The following is a 20,036-nucleotide window of genomic DNA, read 5'->3' as shown; positions in this document are numbered from 1 at the left end:
AAGGTCATGTTGTCATAGGTCGCTGAACTCCTCTCGATGTTGGCTATAAAATTGCGCAAACAAAAATATGTAGTTCCATTTAAAAAAATTATCTTGACCTTTGAATCTCCGGAAAAAATAGCCTTGAAAAAATTTTTGTTCTGTCATCATGATAGCCCCTTCGAACGGTGCAACTTTTTCCTTAAACATTTTTTCGTATCATCAAAAACAAGTGAAATATCTAAGATGATCGATTTAAGTGGACCACCCTGTATAGAACGTGCATTAAGCAACAAGTTGATTATACAAGAGATTAATTGCCATCATTATTAACTTCTTCGGCGGCATTGACGCCATATGGCGCGAAAAATGTATGTGTCCATGTCGGCATTGACGCCATATGGCGTCCTTGTATTTTTTTCGATTGATTGGGCCGATCTTCATAAAACTTAGTACCCAAAAGCTTTTTGGGTCGCTGAATACGAATCCATAGTCAAAATTTCAAAATTCAAAATGACAGATCCAATATGACGATCAAATATAATCTTAAAATCAAAATTTGTTCGGAATGTTATTAAATCTGATATCTAAGGGTTTTTGGGACTGATGAATACGAATCTCAGATCACAATTCCAAAATTCAAAATGGCGGACCCAATATTGCGGTCAAAAAAGCAAAATCTATCTGAGTGTTATGAAAACTGGTATCCAAGAATTTTTTCAGTCGCTGAATTTGAGGTACAAAATTGCAAAATTCAAAATGTCGAACCCAATGAAGTGGCACAAAATAAATAAAAACTTTTTTCACTAAGTTTTTGGATGCATCTTTCCAAAGATAGGTTGGGTTCCCAATTCTAAGATACAAATACTTGTCAGTTTGTCAATTGTTCTTAGATAGATTTGGTGTTTTGACCACCATATTGGATCCGCCATTTTGAATTATGAAATTTTGTATCTCAAATTCGTATTCAGCGGCTCAAAAACCCTTTAGATACCAGTTTTCATAACAAATAGATAGATTTTGGTTTTTTGACCGCCATATTGAATCGGCCATTTTGAATTATGAAATTTTGTACCTCAAATTCATATTTCGCGAGCCAAAAAATCCCTAAATACAAGGTGTCTTTAAAATCCGATTACTTTTTTTTGGGTGCCACCAGGAGCACAAACAGTGATATTCTGTTTGCCGCTGAAGGGGTTAATTAATCTTATATATATATAAGCCAAATACCACTCACTGACTCATCAACGTGCAGCCCGAACCACTGCATCTATCGACTTGAAATTTTAAGGGTATATTCCTACTATTACGTAGGTGCTCACTAAGGGTGGGTTTTCCGAAATTCCACCCCTAACGGGTGAGAAGGGGTAAAATGTGTTTTTATTTAATTCTACACATAATATCGCGGGCAAAGCCCGCGTGACGGGGGATGCTAGTTATTTATAATGATTTTTTATAATCATATCTCTATTTCAATAATTGTTTGAAATTATAAATGTGCCGATTCTCTTGATGTGATTCTCTTTGTATAATCAATTTTTGAATCTCGTTATATTCTCCATGAAAAATGTAGTAAATTATATCTTTGTAATAAAAAGAAAGGGAAATAATTTCGATCTAGAAAATTACAACAGAAAAAAGTGTAGTGATAAATTGTTTAAAAAACTGTAATTGTTTATTTAAGAGTTATTGCGTTATCGTGTATGTATATTGTATAAAATTAGAACTATTATGTGAATTCTTTTGACATGCGTGTAAAGACTCTATGAATGTATTATTGAAATGTGAAAAGTGTATTTAACGTAAAATTTTTTATGTAATTTATGATAATATGTCGAGAAACATGATTTGATTATTTCGATGAGATGCGAAGTGTTCATAGTAGTTCAATCGAATCATAGTTCTTTCGAATCGAAAGAACTCGAATCGAAAGTAGGTATACATCACACTTGTGCATATATTTATTGAATTAATTTTTTAAATATATATTTCTTACACAAAAGATACACATCGAGTCATCGGAGAAGGGACCAAACTCCGCATTTTCCAGAACAGGGTATACTCATACAATTGTATATGTATAATACATGCTGATGAAAAAAAGTAATATATATTTTGTTGTATGTACATACATAGTGCTATCATTTTCATACATCTGATGTATCATAAGTACGAATGCAGATCGTTATAATATTTTATTATTGTTGTTCGATGAGGAAATATCGTAAATGCAAGACAAAAAACATTCTGGTAAAATTGTATTAAAGGAATACGATATTATGAAATGTTCAAGTTGATGTGATATTAATGTTCTTTGGACAACTACATTGAACAGGTAATATAAAATTAAGTAGAATAATAATTATTGGCAAGCAGAAAAACACATAACAATTTTATATTGCATAATCAAATTTCAAGTAAATGTACATCAAATAATCGTTGTCTACAAATTTCATGTTTTCTAACGTTTAATGATTTTTTCCTTTCTGTTTTTGCGAACAACTTGATAAATTCAGTATTTTCAATATGAACGATAGGAACAAAAAAGTTCTCCGAACATATATTTTTACGATGTTCATTTAATAAATTGAAATTAAGAAACATCATACAAAGTTTTTTAATTATTACCTTTACAAAAATTATTTCAGAAAAGTTATAATCATTTATTGTATTTATTTCCTTCTTTTTATGTACGTGTGTGTACCAGCTGATTATTTTAAATAATATTTAATGTAAAATATAACATTTTTATTTAGATATTGTTTTAACAAAAATTATTTAGTTTTCTGTAGCATATGTAAGTATAACATTTTAATAGTGCATAGCATACGTAAGTAAAACTTTGCGAAGCGAATAGAAGTAAAGCATATAAAATATATTTTAAAAAATATATATTATGTAAGTTCAGTTTTAATGCTGCAGTTTTTTCAAAGCATCCATTAAAATCTGTACTTCTTGATTCACATTATTTACAAGAGCCTCCACTTGTTGTTTACTATCAATAATGTTGATACTTTGCGTATAAGCGTCGTATCTGACACCAAAGTTCCTTGGTATGGTTTGAGCGAATTTCCTGAAATTCAAATTGATTATAGTCAATCATATTAACGGTTAAATTTCTTAGTTTAATGTTAACAAGATTCTTTTAGTGTTTATTTCAAAATTATCGCGTTAGTTGAAAAGCATTGTGCAATACACTTGTCATATTAATATTTCATTCAATGATAATGATATAAAATATTCTTTTCAAGACAGAAGATAAGGCAATCTGCTTGTCGATATGCTTGTACTTACATCATCTTCTCTTTTGCGTCCTCAAAGTCTTCGGCAACGTAATATATAGGTTGATACTCCGTTATCGGATATTTTTGCAACGCCGTCTTTGGCGGATCAAAAGGTCGCAGTTCTGGCTTGTCGCTCATACAATATTCCAATTCGCCAAAAGATGAAAGTAGACCGGCGCCGTATGCCTTTAATTCCCCATTTTGTCGACATATTCCATATTCCACCGTAAACCAAAAGCACTAAACAAATTATAATACATGAAATTAATTCGATGTCTTATTTGTCTTTTTTCTTTAACTACATTATACGATTGGAGTTGAATCTGTGATTTCCAGACATTCATAAAGATTTTAACAAAATATTTGATTGGAATAAATTATAATATTCTAATTTGAACAGAAGATTTTTGTTACCGTTGCAAGTTTTTCTATGTAATCGTCCGGAGCACCAAGGGATGCTAGACCGATAACTTGTGAGAACTGTGCAAAAGATGGATCGGCGAGGAGCGGGACATGGCCCAAAATCTCGTGACACACGTCTGGTTCCGGTGTGTAAAGTGGTTTACTGCTATGCCGTATGTATTGAGTGCTATGGAACACCCTGAAGGCCAGACCAGCCAGAAAATCGCGTGAAGACAGTAATCCTGCTACTGGACGTAGTGTGAAACCAGTAGAATCTGAAAAGATAAAAAATCAAGCTCGATCATAAAAATTGCATAACATCGACATAATTAATTAGTCAGCCATTCTGCACTGAGAAAAATTTTCATCGGATAAACCGATTACATATAGTAACAAACGGATATATTCGATTAAAGTGCATAAAAGACAAAGGAAAATGATCGGACATATTCGATGAAGGTAATCGGAAAACAAAATTAACAATCGGAAAACTATTTAATCGGTTTATCCGATGAAACATTTTTCTCAGTGTGATAATACATATAAAACAGAAAGTTATTAAATGAGAATTAAATGCTGATGTTAAGGTAATTCTGGTAATTCTGATAAATCTACGCTAAAAGTTGACTCTTTTTTTTACATTGCATAGAGATAGACGAAATGTTACCTTTCAAGAAATTGGAAATATCTTCAAGTTGAGGTATGTTGTCTTCTCGGTAGCCGCAATTTTCAATGAGCAACGGAAAGACATGATTATGTTCTCTGCAAGCGTACTTCGAGTAAAGTTTAGTTAGATTTTTAAAAACCACACCCCATGTGGCTGTTTCCTCAGGCGTGTATTCTACTGTTGGTATAGGTTGTCCACTAAAATAATAATATTACTTTGTACAATAAATCTTTTTATAAATATTTACTTATATCTTTATTAATGTTAGCATATATATATTTAATCGATAGCTGTTCGAACGATGTGAAACTTTTAATCACTGGTGACATCGAATTTGTTTCGATTTGGAAAAATCTCTTTGGCGATTAGTGGTTTACGACATTGGATGATGTTTATTGAATTTTATTAGACAACGGTTTCGAGATGACTGTTTCCATTGACATGTATAGAGATTATTTTAGAAATCAAATTTGAGAGAAATAATCATGAGAAATAAAACATGAGAATTGTGTGTATGTAAGTAAATAGCTATATAAGCGTACGCGTGTATGTGTGAGCGACTTTGATGTAATCAGAAAAATTAGTGCAAATCTGTTTTTAGCCGACAGCCGTTTAAAACACGATAATACAAAGACTCAGACATAATTGTAATACAGAAACAATAAGACAACCAGTAAATTAACTTGAAAATTACACATTAAATTAAAGAATAATAATTCTCAAAAACAGATTAGAGTTTATCCAAACAATCTTCAATCCTATATATATGGTGGTTTATTTTATCTTGCTTTTATCTTATTCTATTTTATTATCATGACTTACTGTTTATAATTGTAAGCGATGTCGGCGAAATATTTTCTTCTTTTTCTGTATACAGGATCTGTGAAACCAGGATGATCGCTATCGAGCTCGGCGCCATAGGATAGAATTTGATTAGCAAACTTGTCAAGATCACGTATTCTTCTCGGAAACCATGGTACTGTGTTCATGTTATCTTTGTGATTTCTGCAAAAGCAATTGCGATCTAGTCTGTTTTCAATTAAACATTTTTAGCTACATAATAATGATTTCAAAGCAATATCACTGTAAAAGTTTAGTATATTATTTAGAAATAAAATTATAAATAAAATGCATCGACATAAAATAATTAATGTAATATTAATGTTAAAAAAGGTACAAAAAAGCGCCAAGTATACGCGCCTGAGTTCTTTCAAAAAAGGACTCTAAAAAACTAATGATATGAACAAATTGCGCCAACTACAATGGGTACTTATGCAAACCAGAAAATCTATTACTTTATTATTACTCTTTGGCCGATATTCATTGTTGATTCTGATTTAAGATCATCTTAAGTACAATCATAAGATATTTGAAACCAATCACACAGTCGTATTAGCATCTTAAGACATTACTTCAGATTATCTGGAAATACGAACGGACTATGAATACTGGCCTTTAATATTAAAAAATAAAGGACATAATAATATTAAGCAGATATTTTTATACGAATAAATATTTCAATACATATAAATATATTTATTAATACAAATAAGTGTTTTTTCAAAATACTTGGCGCTGCTAAACCGAATAAAAAATTGTCTTAATTTAAATAATCTAAAGATTACAATCATTTCCTTAGACTCTAAATTACATAACTTGCTGAAATACATATATGTACAAATGTAGTTAAACTTATTCTATGCTTAATTCTAATGTCTCATACACACACACACACACACACACACACACACACACACGCACGCACGCACGCACGCACGCACGCACGCACGCACACACACACGCACACGCACACGCACACACATGCACGCATTCACATTAAAAATACTGTAAACTCAGAAATAAAAAAGTTCTAGCCCCTAGAAATTTTTTCTTTTTCCGAGGAGTTGTGAGTTGTTGATATCATTATTTTTTATATTGCCTAGAGTTTTCTGCTATTGAAAATACCGTAAACTCAGAAATGAAAAAGTTCTAGCCCCTAGAAATTTTTTATTTTTCCGAGGAGTTCTGAATTGTTGATAGCATTATTTTTTATATTGCCTAGAGTTCTCTGCTATTAAAAATACCATAAACTCAGAAATGAAAAAGTTCTAGCCCTTAGAAATTTTTTCCTTTTCCGAGCAGTTCTGAGCTGTTTATATTGTTAATTGGAATATTGCCTAGAGTTCTCTGCTATTGAAAATACCGTAAACACAGAAATGAGAAAATAATTCGACCCCAAGCTATCGACTGAGCCTACTCTGAAGTTGATCCGTTCAGCGGTTATTGAGATCTAATAATCTGAGTGTCTGCGAAAGCGTTTCTTCGCGTAAAAGTGTCACGGTGCGGTCTCGCTGCGCGTATATACTTGGCGCGAGACACTACCGTGTCTCTTGATATGTGTATAGTAAAATATATCATAGCGATTTAATCTCTAAATAAATATTAAAAATTACCTAGAAATAATTGAGAAGTAGCTGCACTCATTTCGTAGAGATTCAATCACAGAAGCTACATTACAGCCTGGTGCACATTCCACCATAAATTCATAGTTGTTTGGTCGTCGGTGAGAACTTCTCGACTCGATGTGTAAGAGATTAACTTTGTGTTTCTGAAATAATAATGTTCTAATAAGAATATTTTGTCCTAATATGTAAATTAATTAATTAATAATAAAATGCTTAAAATTTCACTCACAGCGAACAGGTGAAGATATCTTCCGAGCGATCCAACTTCATCTTCTTCTTTAGGGGAAAAAATCAAGCAGGTGCTTTTAGCTGAATCTCTGCCTTCTTTGATATAATTTCCGCCATGCATAAGTTTTGGCTAAAAAATTTATTTCAGATTGATTATAAAAATGCGAAAATATATGTATAGGCAGAAAAACAGTTATATTCTATAAAGATTCTTTATTAAATTAAATATTAAGTTAATTGGAAGAAAACAAATATGATTTAAGCAATATTAAAAAATGATATATGTTATAATATTTATAAGAAAGATATTCGTAAAGGTAAATAAGGGTGCAATTGTTTGTGCATTGAGTAAAAATTTAGATATATTTAATGTTATTAATTTAGTTGCTGTATTACGAAAATATATCTCTCACATGAATTTGTTAATTCATTATTTATTATAATTTAGTGGTAATTCCATTACATCTTGCATTGTACGAGTAAATATCTTCTGAGATTATACTCCTAAGATTCCTAAGATTCGATACGAGTTTTGCGTACTAAGAAAAATAAGTCACAAGATAAACTGACACTTTGAAACTACATGATCAAGTCGTCTTTGATCCATATATATATATATGGTCGTAACTGCCCTCTTGCTGTAGAGTGACCTAATTAAACGTCACAAGGAAATCTCGATTTGTTGAGTTGATACGGAAAGTAATTTCCGCGTGCGCAATTCTTTCCTTATTTACTCCACATATACATGTAAGCATAATGAAAACATGCAGTACATGGAACTATTAAGCGTAGTTTTCTACATAGAAAAAAACGTAAATTCCAAGTATCGCAATCCGTGAAAGGTTTTGCATCATTTAATCACAGAGAGCAGTTTGGAAGTCAAGGACGATTTCACCATGTAATTTCTACTCTGCATCGAAAAGAATGCGTCACGTGCAATGATAATGTAAATGTCGTTACTATAATGGTCACTCTATATGTATAACAGTTATCACTTTTTTAAGTGATAACTGTTATACATATAGATAAGTGATAAGTGATAATTCAAATAAACCAAGCGAAGTAATTTTATCATCGTAGTAAAAAAGTTTTGCAGTATGCAGCATATCTTCAATAGTGGAATTTCCCTCACTTGATTAATGGATTGTTTAAGAATTGTTATGTTGTTTCATAACTATTATGAAAGTGTTTATTTTGTTATCATGCCAGTTATCAACTCAAACATCAATAAAATATGTATGTATTCAGCGTAATATTAAATTGTTATGATTTCTGTTTTGTACGAATTGCACATACAAATTGGACAACGTATATATGTACGTACATGCGCGTATTTGCATCACTTATACGCGCAAAACATACGAGAAAACACGTATTAGATTTTTGACGTATCATATGATAAACTACGGTTAGCCAATCATGGGTTTATTTGTGATAGAGAAACGATTCCATGACGTCAATTTGATACATGGACATTGTTGTCAGATGTTTATTAGAAGATTAAATTTAATTATATCCGAAAAGCTATATTAATTTAGATTAAAGAACAACACGATACTTTTAAATCAAATTAAAGTTAAAAACGTACCATGATGTCTTTAATAAATTCTTTTGTAAACTTATTTGCTCATTAAAAATTATAATTGTTTCTATGTGCAACTGATTTTTTTAGATATTTTCTTCATATTTCTGTTCTTAAAAAGGCCGTTTTAAGGAAATGTATCAAAGGAAAATTGTATACAGCAAGATAATATTTTAAAAAGATAATATTTTGTAAGAAGCAGTAATATGTTCAGTCATTTGTTAATAATAACAATTTTATCGCTTTACCGTATCAGGGGGTGAATTATTAAGGGATGAACAATCTTCTTTTTCCTTGGCATTTGATGTTTGTCGATTTGTTTGCGCGTACATTGTCAAAGTACAGTGCCAAAAAATCCGAAGGCACAGTCGATTAACGTTTGCTTGAAATGACTTAACTGTCCTCTCCACTCGCTCAGTGACGCGGAAGAACTGATGTTTGTCGCGAGCTAGCTATCAGTTTTAACAGGTTATTTGACGAAAGAATATTCTTAAATTGCGAAAGCATATAAGTGAAAACTGATATCTACGGAGCAAGTATAACGAGAGTTTTGAAATATATGACAGAGGGTCGAAGAGTTTATCAAACGTTAATGCGGAATAACGTATGTATGACTTCATGAAGTGCGTAAAGATATTTGTCACTTTCACTCTCTTCACGGAAATTAATGGGAATTAATGGGAATTAATTCTTGTCTAATATGTTAGTGTATTACGATCTATTTTTGCATTGTAATCAATTGTATTGTATATGATATGATTACTTATACATGTTATCTATATATATATATACATATATACATACATATATATATATATATATATATACAATATTTATATATGTAACAATTATAATATTTATCATTTTACAACGGTTATTAATAATTTAGTATTTTAATATAATTTTTATATAATAATAGAAACATAGAATACAATATACTTAATGATTAAAATTATATGTTTTGTTAATGATATTATTAGCATAAATAAAGTAAACTTTTTATTTAACCATCTAAAGTTTAAAAAATATTTTAATATTTTCTTATATTTTCTGTTGTTTTTGTTTCTTTATCTTTAGTGCAATAAATATTATGGACGCACGATGATAAAGCTCATCTCGAAATAGCATGGGAAGAAATAATATAATCTGTTGTACATTGCATATTGTGTGTGCGATAACAGAACTAGGTGCAAAATGGGGGTGCGAAGTGGTGGGAACAACAGATACACGCACGTTCAAGAAAATTTGCACGTATACTACTTTATACTATTTTACAATAATTAATGTTATAAAATTTCAAGAGATTAGACAAAGTTAATTTTCGCTTATTATAAAACTGCATTGTTTCAGGTAATCAGCATACATGTGTGTTTTTTTATTTTCTTTCATAATTAAATTGTTTTTTTACTAAAATCTTTTCTTATCTTTTGTAGAAGATCATGTTAAATTTTTGAAATTTTTCTAGATGTATTGCTTTCTCATACTTTGGAGTTTTATTATCCGTATCTTTCTGTGATTTAAAGCAGTTTGGCTTAACTTAATGAAATTGTGATGATCTTAATATAGCAATCATCACCCTAAGGCGTGCGGTATATCATCAAAGTGTATCGCATTCTCCCATGTTTGGTCTCTCTCGCAATGACCAAGATGGCTTATGTTACTATCTTTACGTCACAGATCTGCACATAAACATTTGTAGTATGCAAACAGCGACAATGAAAAATATTATATCATGCTAAATATTATAAAGCACCACCAATCTGTTATCATGATCGTCCTGCACATTGTATGGTCACGATGGTAGGTCGTGGTGAGACATATACATATGTTTATATGTATATATGTAAATGTCACTAAAAGTTTTGTACAACAATGTAGAAACGACATACACTATTGCGATAAATTATGTGGATACGTCAGCGATTTGATAATGAAAACGATGATCTTTGTACCAAGAAGAAGATGGAAGAAAACGCCGGCTTCAGTAAGAAAGAAGATTTGACGAGGGAAACACGCGGAACGGTTCCTTTTGTCCAGGCGTATACATTGTACATGTGATTTTCGGTAAGAAATTATAAAAAGTGTATCGAGAAAGATGCGATTTGGCAACATCGTAACAGTATTTATAAAGTGAAGCTTTCGTCATCGTGCTTTCTGAGATAAAGAGTGTAATGAAATTTTGATAATGTGCCGTTACTTATCGGTTAAATTACGATGAACAACAGATACATTAAAATGTACTTCACTTTATTAGTATAACTTGAAATATGCTAAAGATGATTATGTGTGTATCTGTCTCTAATATACCGGTGTTGTATACCGAAAGTTTTCGTAATGAATTAAATAAAATAAAATTCTTATACAAATCTCCTTAAACTTTTTGTTATTTGTTGCATTACTTTATTTAATAAGACGTAGCTACGTTTTTGCAACAAACATTAACTAAAAAACTACAATATAAATCAATAATGAAAACATTTTTATAATCTCTTGCAGTTTTAAGTAGCAGTCTAAGATAATATCTCTATTGTTAATTATTTATTTTTTAGAAATAATCGAATGTTATTCGATCATAAACTTGAAATTTTAAAGGAATCAGCTATTGATCTTTCATGGATTCGAATTTATCACCCGCTGCGATTAATCGGCCTACGACTTGCGCTTTTTTTGATACATGCTTGAGAGAAACGAGATTTGAGAACGGTTTTTATAGAAACAGGCGATCTTGCAAGTGGAAAGTTACTGATAATACGGGACAGAAATGTCTTGGTCACTCGACTTCATCGCTGGATGCTTGGGAGGTAAATGTACTTTGCGTAAATTAAAGTAATCGTTTTTTGCATAGTTGTCAAGATTTCAATTGTTTTCGTTTAAATATATTTTAATACAACTTTTGTTGGATAGAATAGTTTATTGTTTTCTCTTAGGTTTACAAATTAATATATATATATATATATATATATATATAATTTTTTAATCTAATCTTACTCTAACTTAATCTGTTTCCATTTTATTGGCCTCTTCTACACACACACGCACACGCACACGCACACGCACACACATACACATACACATACACGAACACTCACTTCATACTGCCTATCGTGAACTTTTGTTTCCGTTTATAATTTTTATATCTTATTCTTTCTCTGTCTCACTTCCTACCACGTCTTCTCTTCTCCATATCCTACACATTCCTCCCAAATATGTCTCCATGTTTCTTCTTTACCTTTCCCACCTGCAATTCCTCTCCTTTCCTGCTTCAATCTTTTTTCGAAATTCCATTCCTCTCCTTCCTGCCTTTCCTTTTAACATATCTATAACTCTTCCCTCACCATATACCCCCGGTGCCTCATATCTATCTTTATCATCCATTTCAAATATTTATCATGCAGTTTTTCCTGTTCCTTCTTTTCTTCCCAGCCGCATATAATACAACTTTTGTAAAATTGATTGCAAAATTATTTGCTATTTTTGAAGTTCGTTACTTATTTGACAAACAGATATTATCGAATTGGTGTAACTTTAATTTATCGCAATTATCTTTGGTCTTTTCATGATACACTCGATTTGTTTAAATGACAATAATCGAATAAAAATATTTTATCGCGTGATTTGATATTGCAGGTCAAGGATGTCACATATAGAATCAGCGATTTTTTAAATATTCCTGTTTTATCAAATTTACACAAATTTGAAATTCAGCTAATATCTATATCTCTACATGATTTTTTATCATCTATTTCTATTTTGTAGATAAAGAAAAATTTATTCTTAAATTGTTATTCAGTTTTGAAATAACAGCGTTGTGCAAACTGTACGAAAATAGAAGAATCCTTTTCGCGCACGTACATAAGTGTATCTAAGGAAAGTTTTTCTTCAACATGATAAAACTTAGTTTTTAAATTCCAGGATGTGCCGGCATTATGGTGGGATATCCTTTGGATACAGTCAAGGTCCATATGCAGACTCAGGACTGCCGTAATCCAAAGTATCGGGGTACATGGGACTGTCTACGCACCATACTCGCAAAAGAATCGGTATTTAGAAAAATATTGGTCATACAAAATTAACAAAATAAACATAAATTATCTTTAAATCTTTTTGTGCCTGTTTGCAAGCACAACTTATCGATATCAAATCGAAATTAACGGTTTCTTTTTCTTTAAAGAATTGAAATGTTGCATAACGCAGACATTAAAATTACGAAAATTATGAAAATACTTCTTTTGATCTCAACCGTCCATCATAAGTTATAAAATTCCTTAACATGTTTTGTTGATGTTTTTGCGCAGGTGAGTGGACTTTATAGAGGTATGACTTCGCCAATCGCAGGAGTGGCTATGGTGAACGCTATTGTTTTCGGTGTTTACGGGCACACTCAGAGGCACTTGTCAGAGCCTGATCGATTGTCAGCGCACTTCCTAGCCGGCGCATCCGCCGGGATTGCTCAAACTCCTGTCTCAAGTCCGATCGAGTTAGCGAAAACACGTTTACAACTGATGACTCCGTCCCAAGGCACTTCTCATGGACCGATGCAATGCCTAAGAAACATCTACAGGCAGGAGGGTTATCGTGGTATCTTTAAGGGACTAGGTGTCACGTTCCTCAGGGAAGGACCGAGTTACGGCGTGTATTTTGTGACCTATGAGATTCTGACCAGGACATCCTCGAAGGAGCCGATCTCGACGTTTCGCATGCTGCTGGCCGGTGGTCTCGCCGGTACAGCTTCCTGGGTGATTTCCTATCCCGTTGATGTCATCAAATCGCGCATACAAGCGGAGAGTAGCAATCGTTACTCCGGAGCTTTGGATTGTCTCAAGAAATCGGTGCGCGCTGAAGGGTACACCTGCTTGTTTCGCGGTTTGAATTCGACGATTCTTCGAGCATTCCCAACGAACGCAGCAACTTTCGCAGTGGTCACGTGGACGTTTCGATTATTCGGTGAACAACCGAACGAGACGCCAAAAAGAGAGGAGATAACGTCAACGTCGCAGACGAGAAACCTCACGACGAAAGGATACGAGTCCTTTGTCAACAAATGGAACTCGTTCTTTGATGGTGTTTCGAGAAACAATAGTTTTGGCACGTCGTATCCTATCGTGTCCGTGTTGTCAATCAGTGGGCTGATGTTGGACAACAATGTCTGCTTGACTCACAGCTGCAGACAATCGGGTTGTAAGTACGAAGCACTGAAGCAAAAGAGCATGTCCGAGGAGGAGAGAAACAGAAAATTGAAATCTGACGATGATAAGGAGGACGAACATGTCGACGAAAAGATGGCGGATGTTGAGACAATCGCGAGCACGTGTACTTGTAATCTTCAACGAGTACTTGGTGTCCCGAGTCTGGATAACACCTGATGTTACCATTGTGGGCGAAGAGTATCTTCAGCGTGCAATGTGTTGCTGCAATAAAGTGGCTCGTGAAAATAAAGAAACAATATTTATGCACACAAATATTCATTAAAGCTTAATTTAATTATCTACGGATTTATATACGTACGTATATTATAAGATAGAATGTACGGATTAGATAAATGCTCCAATTAGAAATGGTCCTTGTACGTTAAAGAGATGTATATAGTCATATCTCAGCTAATTTCTGGTAAAATTATAGAAAATTTGCATGATCAAAATTGATATATCGGGGTTGGTGTATTTAATAAATTTTTATAATTCGTAGTTCTAGGATAATTAAGACTGTAATTAATATTTATACCAAACTCGTTTCGAGGCAGAAACAGAAGGATCTCTTTTGTCGAGCAGCAGTCTCTGATCGAACGGCGGACATGTAAGACCACATGTCACAGCCAGACGCGACATTTATTCGCTTTTAAAATCACACAAAATAGTTTGTATTCCTCTTACAATCCCCTCACCGCTTTCAATCCCTTTCACGCTCGCCTGCATTTCTTCAGTCTACGAATCAATCTTCAATCCCTCCGCCCACGTGTCAAAATTTTGACACATTCTAAATTCCGGTACATATTACTGACTGCAGCACATTTCAGCCATTGATAATTATCCTCAGCAACTAACTGCAAGAGCAAAACTCTATCGTAACCACATCTTCACCCCAGATCGAAAAATTATCAAGTCTGAAATTGTGGAAATTACACTGCAAGATTGAAACAAATTTCTAACCTTTTGGAAAATTGCTAAATTTTCAAGAAACAATTATTTTACTTCGTATTATGTACAAATGTAAGATAAATTATTACAATATTAATTACATAACTTTAGAAATTTAGTAATTTAATGTACACAAATGGCGAAATTATTTTATTAGACGTATGATAAAAACATGTATTATATTCATATATACGTATATGATCAATATGATTAAAAAAAGATTGATAGTACTTTTTTTTAACTTAACTAAAATATTGTGATATTAATCTGATTTTAACTTTTATGAATCAAATAATTTGAGTGAGAATTCTATAACTATTATATATGTAAGATATTATAATTTAATTTGTTCGTTGAAATTAATAAGTATTTATTTTCTCATCTATAGGCTTACTGAAGGACCTGTTTATCTCAAGAAAAATATTTTGATGTTGTCTGCTCGTTATATGTCATAATCGTTGCGGGACTTTACACGCTTCGATTATTCAAGTTTTGATATGGATGTAGAAGCAAGCACCAGTAACAGAAAAACAGAAAAATGCAATGCGAATAATCAATGTTTGATAGCCGAAAGTGGCGGTCGTTGTATGAGCACGCAGGCGATGCAATCACTTTACGATTTTCGACAGAATAATCTGCTGTGCGATGCGGTATTGAGACTGGAGGACGGTGGTGTCTTTCCGATTCACCGAGCCATACTTTCGGCATGCAGTACTTATTTCAGGTTTAATTTTACCCGACATAAAATTTCTCTGGATTTGGCACATATCATGTTACAGTTACCTGAAAACAAAATGAATTTATTTATTACTGTGCAAAGCCAAATCAAGTTTGCGATTTCAATTTTTGATCGAGAAATTAAAATTAATGTTACATTGATTCAATGCCAATAAAGTAACTTTTATTACTCAATTGATTTTACAGGGCATTATTCACGACTACATTGCATTGTCGTGAGAAAACCGACGTTCTTCTGCCAGGCGTGACGAGTCCCATGATGAATCTGTTGCTCGAATACGCATACTTGCGATCGATTGATGTGAATCGCGAGAATGTATGTGAATTGTTAATTATGGCAGATTACTTGAGCATTCTGGGTGTTCTTGAGCTATGTTGCGACTATCTGAGAGACAATTTAGCGCCAGAGAATTGCATCGAAGTGATGGGATTCGCCCGTCAACGCTTCTGCAAGAAATTGGAAAACGATGCTTATCGTTTTATTGTAGGACACTTTGTCGAGGTGTGGTCGACATCAGTGATAATCTATTTACTTTTGTGTTTACATTAATTTCTTTCTCAAATGCAATTTTGTTTCCTCCAATTGACATCAGGTATCTCAGAGAAATGAGGAGATTTTACATTTACCAATCGAAGAACTGAAACCGTTAGTCGGCGCCGATGAATTAAATGTTAAGAGCGAGCAGACGGTTTGGGAACTGGTTCTGAGATGGATAAATCACGATCCAGACTCTAGGAAAGACTACATAGTTGATTTAATGAAAAATATCAGACTGGGCTTGTTAGACACGCAGTTCTTTCTGGAGAACGTCAAGGATCACCCCTATGTCGTGGGCAATGATGCCTGTCGTCCCATCATCATCGAAACTCTGAAATTTTTGTACGACCTGGAAATGATCACGCAGAAAGATGGAGAGGTGCCAACGCCGGAAATCGCGCGGCCCAGAGTGCCGCACGAGATTTTGTTCGCCATTGGTGGATGGAGCGGTGGCTCACCGACAAATTATATCGAGACGTACGATACGAGAGCAGATCGATGGATTCCGGTAGTATTGACGATATTTTATAACAACTTGTATGTAATCTTTTGAACGCGCTCTCGCAATACCAGATTTGCAGCCTGATTTAGCGCGCAAAGAAAAAAAATAGGTCAGTATATGTTATTCGTATGCGTATAATAATAATAGCAAGGCAAATCGCAAAAACTGAATAAATCTAAAGCGAAAGTAAGGAAAATATAAAATAAAACACCATAAAGGTTTTTATTTATTTATTACTCCAAGGAGAAATCAATCGAGCGAGTAAGAACAAGCGTTTGTCACATATAAAGCCATATTTAAATCACAAGATATATTCTTTTTAAGATTTTAGATTTAAATTATTAATTTATAGAAGGTTTTTAATGTTTAGATAATTATTTTAATTTCGAAGATTTATTTTTAAGATAGGTACTGTTATTCCAGTTAGAATTTTAATAATTATTTATATGCAATCTTGAGTTTTATAGATCAAGGAAACAGATCCAACCGGTCCGCGAGCTTACCATGGACTCGCGGTAATTGGTTTTGATATCTATGTCATCGGAGGATTTGATGGGGTTGATTATTTCAACAGTTGCCGTTGCTTCAATGCGGTGACCAAGGAGTGGCGAGAGGTTGCTCCCATGAATGCTAGAAGGTCCAATATATCTTAAGGAGGCTAGTCACTAGAGTCCACTATGATTTGAACGATCTTGTTATTCATTTAGTTGCAATAGACACATCTTTTCTAAAAAAAGGAACAGTTTAGTATACATAAGCATTATATACGAAACACGTATTCCTAATTACCCGAAATTCGAATGTAGATTTTTTAATTGTTATTATGTGAATCAAGTACACGGAACAATGCTAAATACAAAAAAATGCAACATGAAAATCGTAAAAATACAAAAAAGAATTTAGTGACTAGCTCCTTGGTAGTATTATCAATAATGAAAGCTCGCATCAGGAACCTTTCCATTTATCGCAGATGTTACGTTAGCGTAGCGGTCTTAAACAATTTGGTCTACGCGATGGGTGGGTACGATGGATATCATCGGCAAAAAACAGCAGAACGTTATAATTACAAAACGAATCAATGGTCTCTCATTGCTCCAATGAACGTGCAGAGATCTGATGCGAGTGCAACTACTTTGAACGGTATCATTTTATCCTCTTCAATGAGATCCATATCAATACATTTATTTTGTCTAATTATAGTAAGAATTTTAATTCCACGGTAAATATATCAAAATTGTTTCTTGTCAAGAACAATAATTATATAAATGTCAATTAAACTTGAATAAATGTAGAATATTTTTAAAAACGTATTAATTCTACTTTTTACATTATAATAACCATTATAATATCTGTTAATTAATTCCTGTATACTACAGATAAGATATATATCACGGGTGGTTTCGATGGACATGACTGCCTAAATACGGCCGAGGTATATGATCCGAACACCAACCAGTGGACGATGATAACTGCAATGAGGTCGCGCAGGAGCGGCGTGTCATGCATATCTTATCACGGCTGCGTTTATGTTATTGGTACTAAGATACTTATTACGAAAGAAATCCGATTGTGGCACCTGCGTAATTTATGTAACAGCGTTTGTATACACAAGAGATTTTAAAATTACGTCAGTGAACTGTAAATCTCTTACAGTCGTTTTAGAGTGTATATTACTCATTCAGTTAGATTTACGAAGCACATATAAAAGTCAGGATTTAATAATCGCCGGATTACATATAAACATTATAATTTGAATTGTTTTGTTACTTTTTTACTTTATTGCAAGGCTAAATACAAACTGATTAAAGTAATTCTGTTTACAAAGGAGGCTTCAACGGGGTATCGAGAATGTGTAGTGGAGAGAAATATAAGCCTTCTACAAACAGTTGGAGCCACATTCCCGACATGTATAATCCGCGTAGCAACTTCGCCATTGAAGTCATCGACGACATGATCTTCGCACTCGGCGGGTTTAACAGTGTCACTACGACATATCAGGTGGAATGCTATGATGAAAAGACAAATGAATGGTAATTAATATCTCACACTTTAATCTATTCTATAATTGTACAATAAATTGTACGATAAAGGAATAAAGACATGACATAGTATCAGCAATCAATTCAGCTTACAAATTGCAAATCCGACGCTGATATAACGAACGTCCATGTAAAAAGCTAAGATTCTGCAAGTTTAATTCTCTTATATCTTTTACACTTGCAAGATAAAATATTTACTTCCACAATTGTTAAAAAAACATAGGTATGAAGCGACGGACATGAACATATGCAGATCGGCATTGTCTGCCTGCGTGATCATGGGTCTTCCAAACGTATATGATTACATACACAAGCATCGCGAGCGATTGATGGAAGAGAAACGCCAGAAATTGTTAGCTCACGAGGTACGCCGGGCCCAGCATCAGCAACAGGAACAGGGACAAGTGAGACAAAATTTGCAAATCAGCCCGATGATCCCGATACCACCACCCTTTCCGCGCACGAACGAAAACGACAGTAACAACAATCGCCAGCGTTAAAGCCACGTTAAAGGATCACGTATATATTCACGTGTGTCACCGGCCGCGCAACATCTATCTCATTCTATCGATCGCCAATGCAAATTTCGGATTATCGCCAGACGAGATGGCGATCAAGGAAATAAATATGTGGCCAACAACGATCGATTGTCAATGGCAACAGCAATCGAGGCGATTGCTTATTATATATACATCATTATTATTCTTATCTACTTGTGTGAGGAGAATATTTTCAGAGGCTGCCATTTACTCAGCTTTATTAAGTCAAATTTTTTTGCTACTGCGGAATATTTATATTGGACCTTTTTGCGATACGATTTTACATGTGTTGTGCGTCGAATGATTGGAACGATTTCGATAACACGAAGTAAACGCTCCTTGCCGCGAACGCGATATCCAATATTAGACACAATGACTGTCGGTTGGAATAATTAGAGTGTGTACATTAACACTGCGAGAAGAAAAAGCCAAATGTAATATGAGAAGCGGAATGCAGGAAATGGATACGAAGTTCTATGAGATAACTCTGTGATAAGTATGATGATAAATATGAACCGCCTGTCCAAGAAAGCGTTCGTGTGCCGTGAACTAATTTCCCAACGACCCCGTATGTGTGATTGCATGTGACAAGAAATAAAGTTGCCCTAATTCCACACAACAAAAGTGTTCTTAATCTACTTACAGTTCATCACGCAAATGAAAGTCTAGTGCGCAATTATTCTGAATACTATATAAATAGATTGGTCTGCGGATGATGATGCGGAAGAAATATTTTTATCGAAAAATCTGATAAATAATATAATTATGTATCTTTCTTTCTTCTCGTATCTTTTAAACTATTTTAAAAGATATTAAATTTATGGACAATTCAAAATATTTGAGTAATAAAAGCGAATTATTAAGTGCTTGCAAAAGTTTATAAGGTCACAAATAAATAGATTGCCTCAAAAATGTTGTAAAATAATAAGTCATTTTATC

The 20,036-nt window shown here is 33.4% G+C and overlaps 3 protein-coding genes across 5 annotated transcripts; 2 read left to right on the top strand and 1 right to left on the bottom strand.

Moving 5' to 3' along the window:
• Positions 1–2,761: 2,761 nt before the first annotated feature.
• On the bottom strand, positions 2,762–9,038 carry LOC105281793 (protein henna). Of its 2 annotated transcripts, none has more exons than XM_011343279.2 (8): positions 8,856–9,038; positions 7,027–7,155; positions 6,786–6,940; positions 5,155–5,337; positions 4,333–4,529; positions 3,678–3,940; positions 3,274–3,503; positions 2,762–3,052 (listed from the first exon to the last, which is right to left on the bottom strand). In XM_011343279.2, the coding sequence occupies exons 1-8, from the start codon at positions 8,937–8,939 to the stop codon at positions 2,890–2,892; spliced, it is 1,404 nt and encodes a 467-aa protein (XP_011341581.1). In that variant the 5' UTR covers positions 8,940–9,038; the 3' UTR covers positions 2,762–2,889. The 2 variants fall into 2 exon arrangements, with proteins under 2 accessions (XP_011341581.1, XP_011341582.1); XM_011343280.3 differs by lacking the exon at positions 8,856–9,038 and adding an exon at positions 7,489–7,609.
• Positions 9,039–10,526: 1,488 nt separating this feature from the next.
• Positions 10,527–14,174, top strand: LOC105281794 (mitochondrial basic amino acids transporter). Of its 2 annotated transcripts, none has more exons than XM_011343283.3 (4): positions 10,527–10,671; positions 11,200–11,408; positions 12,520–12,647; positions 12,903–14,174. In XM_011343283.3, the coding sequence occupies exons 2-4, from the start codon at positions 11,369–11,371 to the stop codon at positions 13,968–13,970; spliced, it is 1,236 nt and encodes a 411-aa protein (XP_011341585.1). In that variant the 5' UTR covers positions 10,527–10,671; positions 11,200–11,368; the 3' UTR covers positions 13,971–14,174. The 2 variants fall into 2 exon arrangements, with proteins under 2 accessions (XP_011341585.1, XP_011341584.1); XM_011343282.3 differs by having other exon boundaries at positions 11,157–11,408.
• Positions 14,175–14,408: 234 nt separating this feature from the next.
• LOC105281795 (kelch-like protein 10) lies at positions 14,409–19,716 on the top strand. Its single transcript, XM_011343284.3, has 8 exons — positions 14,409–15,465; positions 15,666–15,981; positions 16,073–16,525; positions 16,987–17,156; positions 17,490–17,659; positions 17,896–18,054; positions 18,345–18,549; positions 18,782–19,716. The coding sequence occupies exons 1-8, from the start codon at positions 15,239–15,241 to the stop codon at positions 19,056–19,058; spliced, it is 1,977 nt and encodes a 658-aa protein (XP_011341586.1). The 5' UTR covers positions 14,409–15,238; the 3' UTR covers positions 19,059–19,716.
• The last annotated feature ends 320 nt before the right edge of the window (positions 19,717–20,036 follow it).

This window comes from Ooceraea biroi, chromosome 2 (assembly GCF_003672135.1).
Source record: "Ooceraea biroi isolate clonal line C1 chromosome 2, Obir_v5.4, whole genome shotgun sequence".
Classification (NCBI taxonomy): domain Eukaryota; kingdom Metazoa; phylum Arthropoda; class Insecta; order Hymenoptera; family Formicidae; genus Ooceraea; species Ooceraea biroi.
The sequence above is the reverse complement of the archived record's forward strand: the minus strand, read 5'-3'. Positions and strand labels throughout refer to the sequence as shown.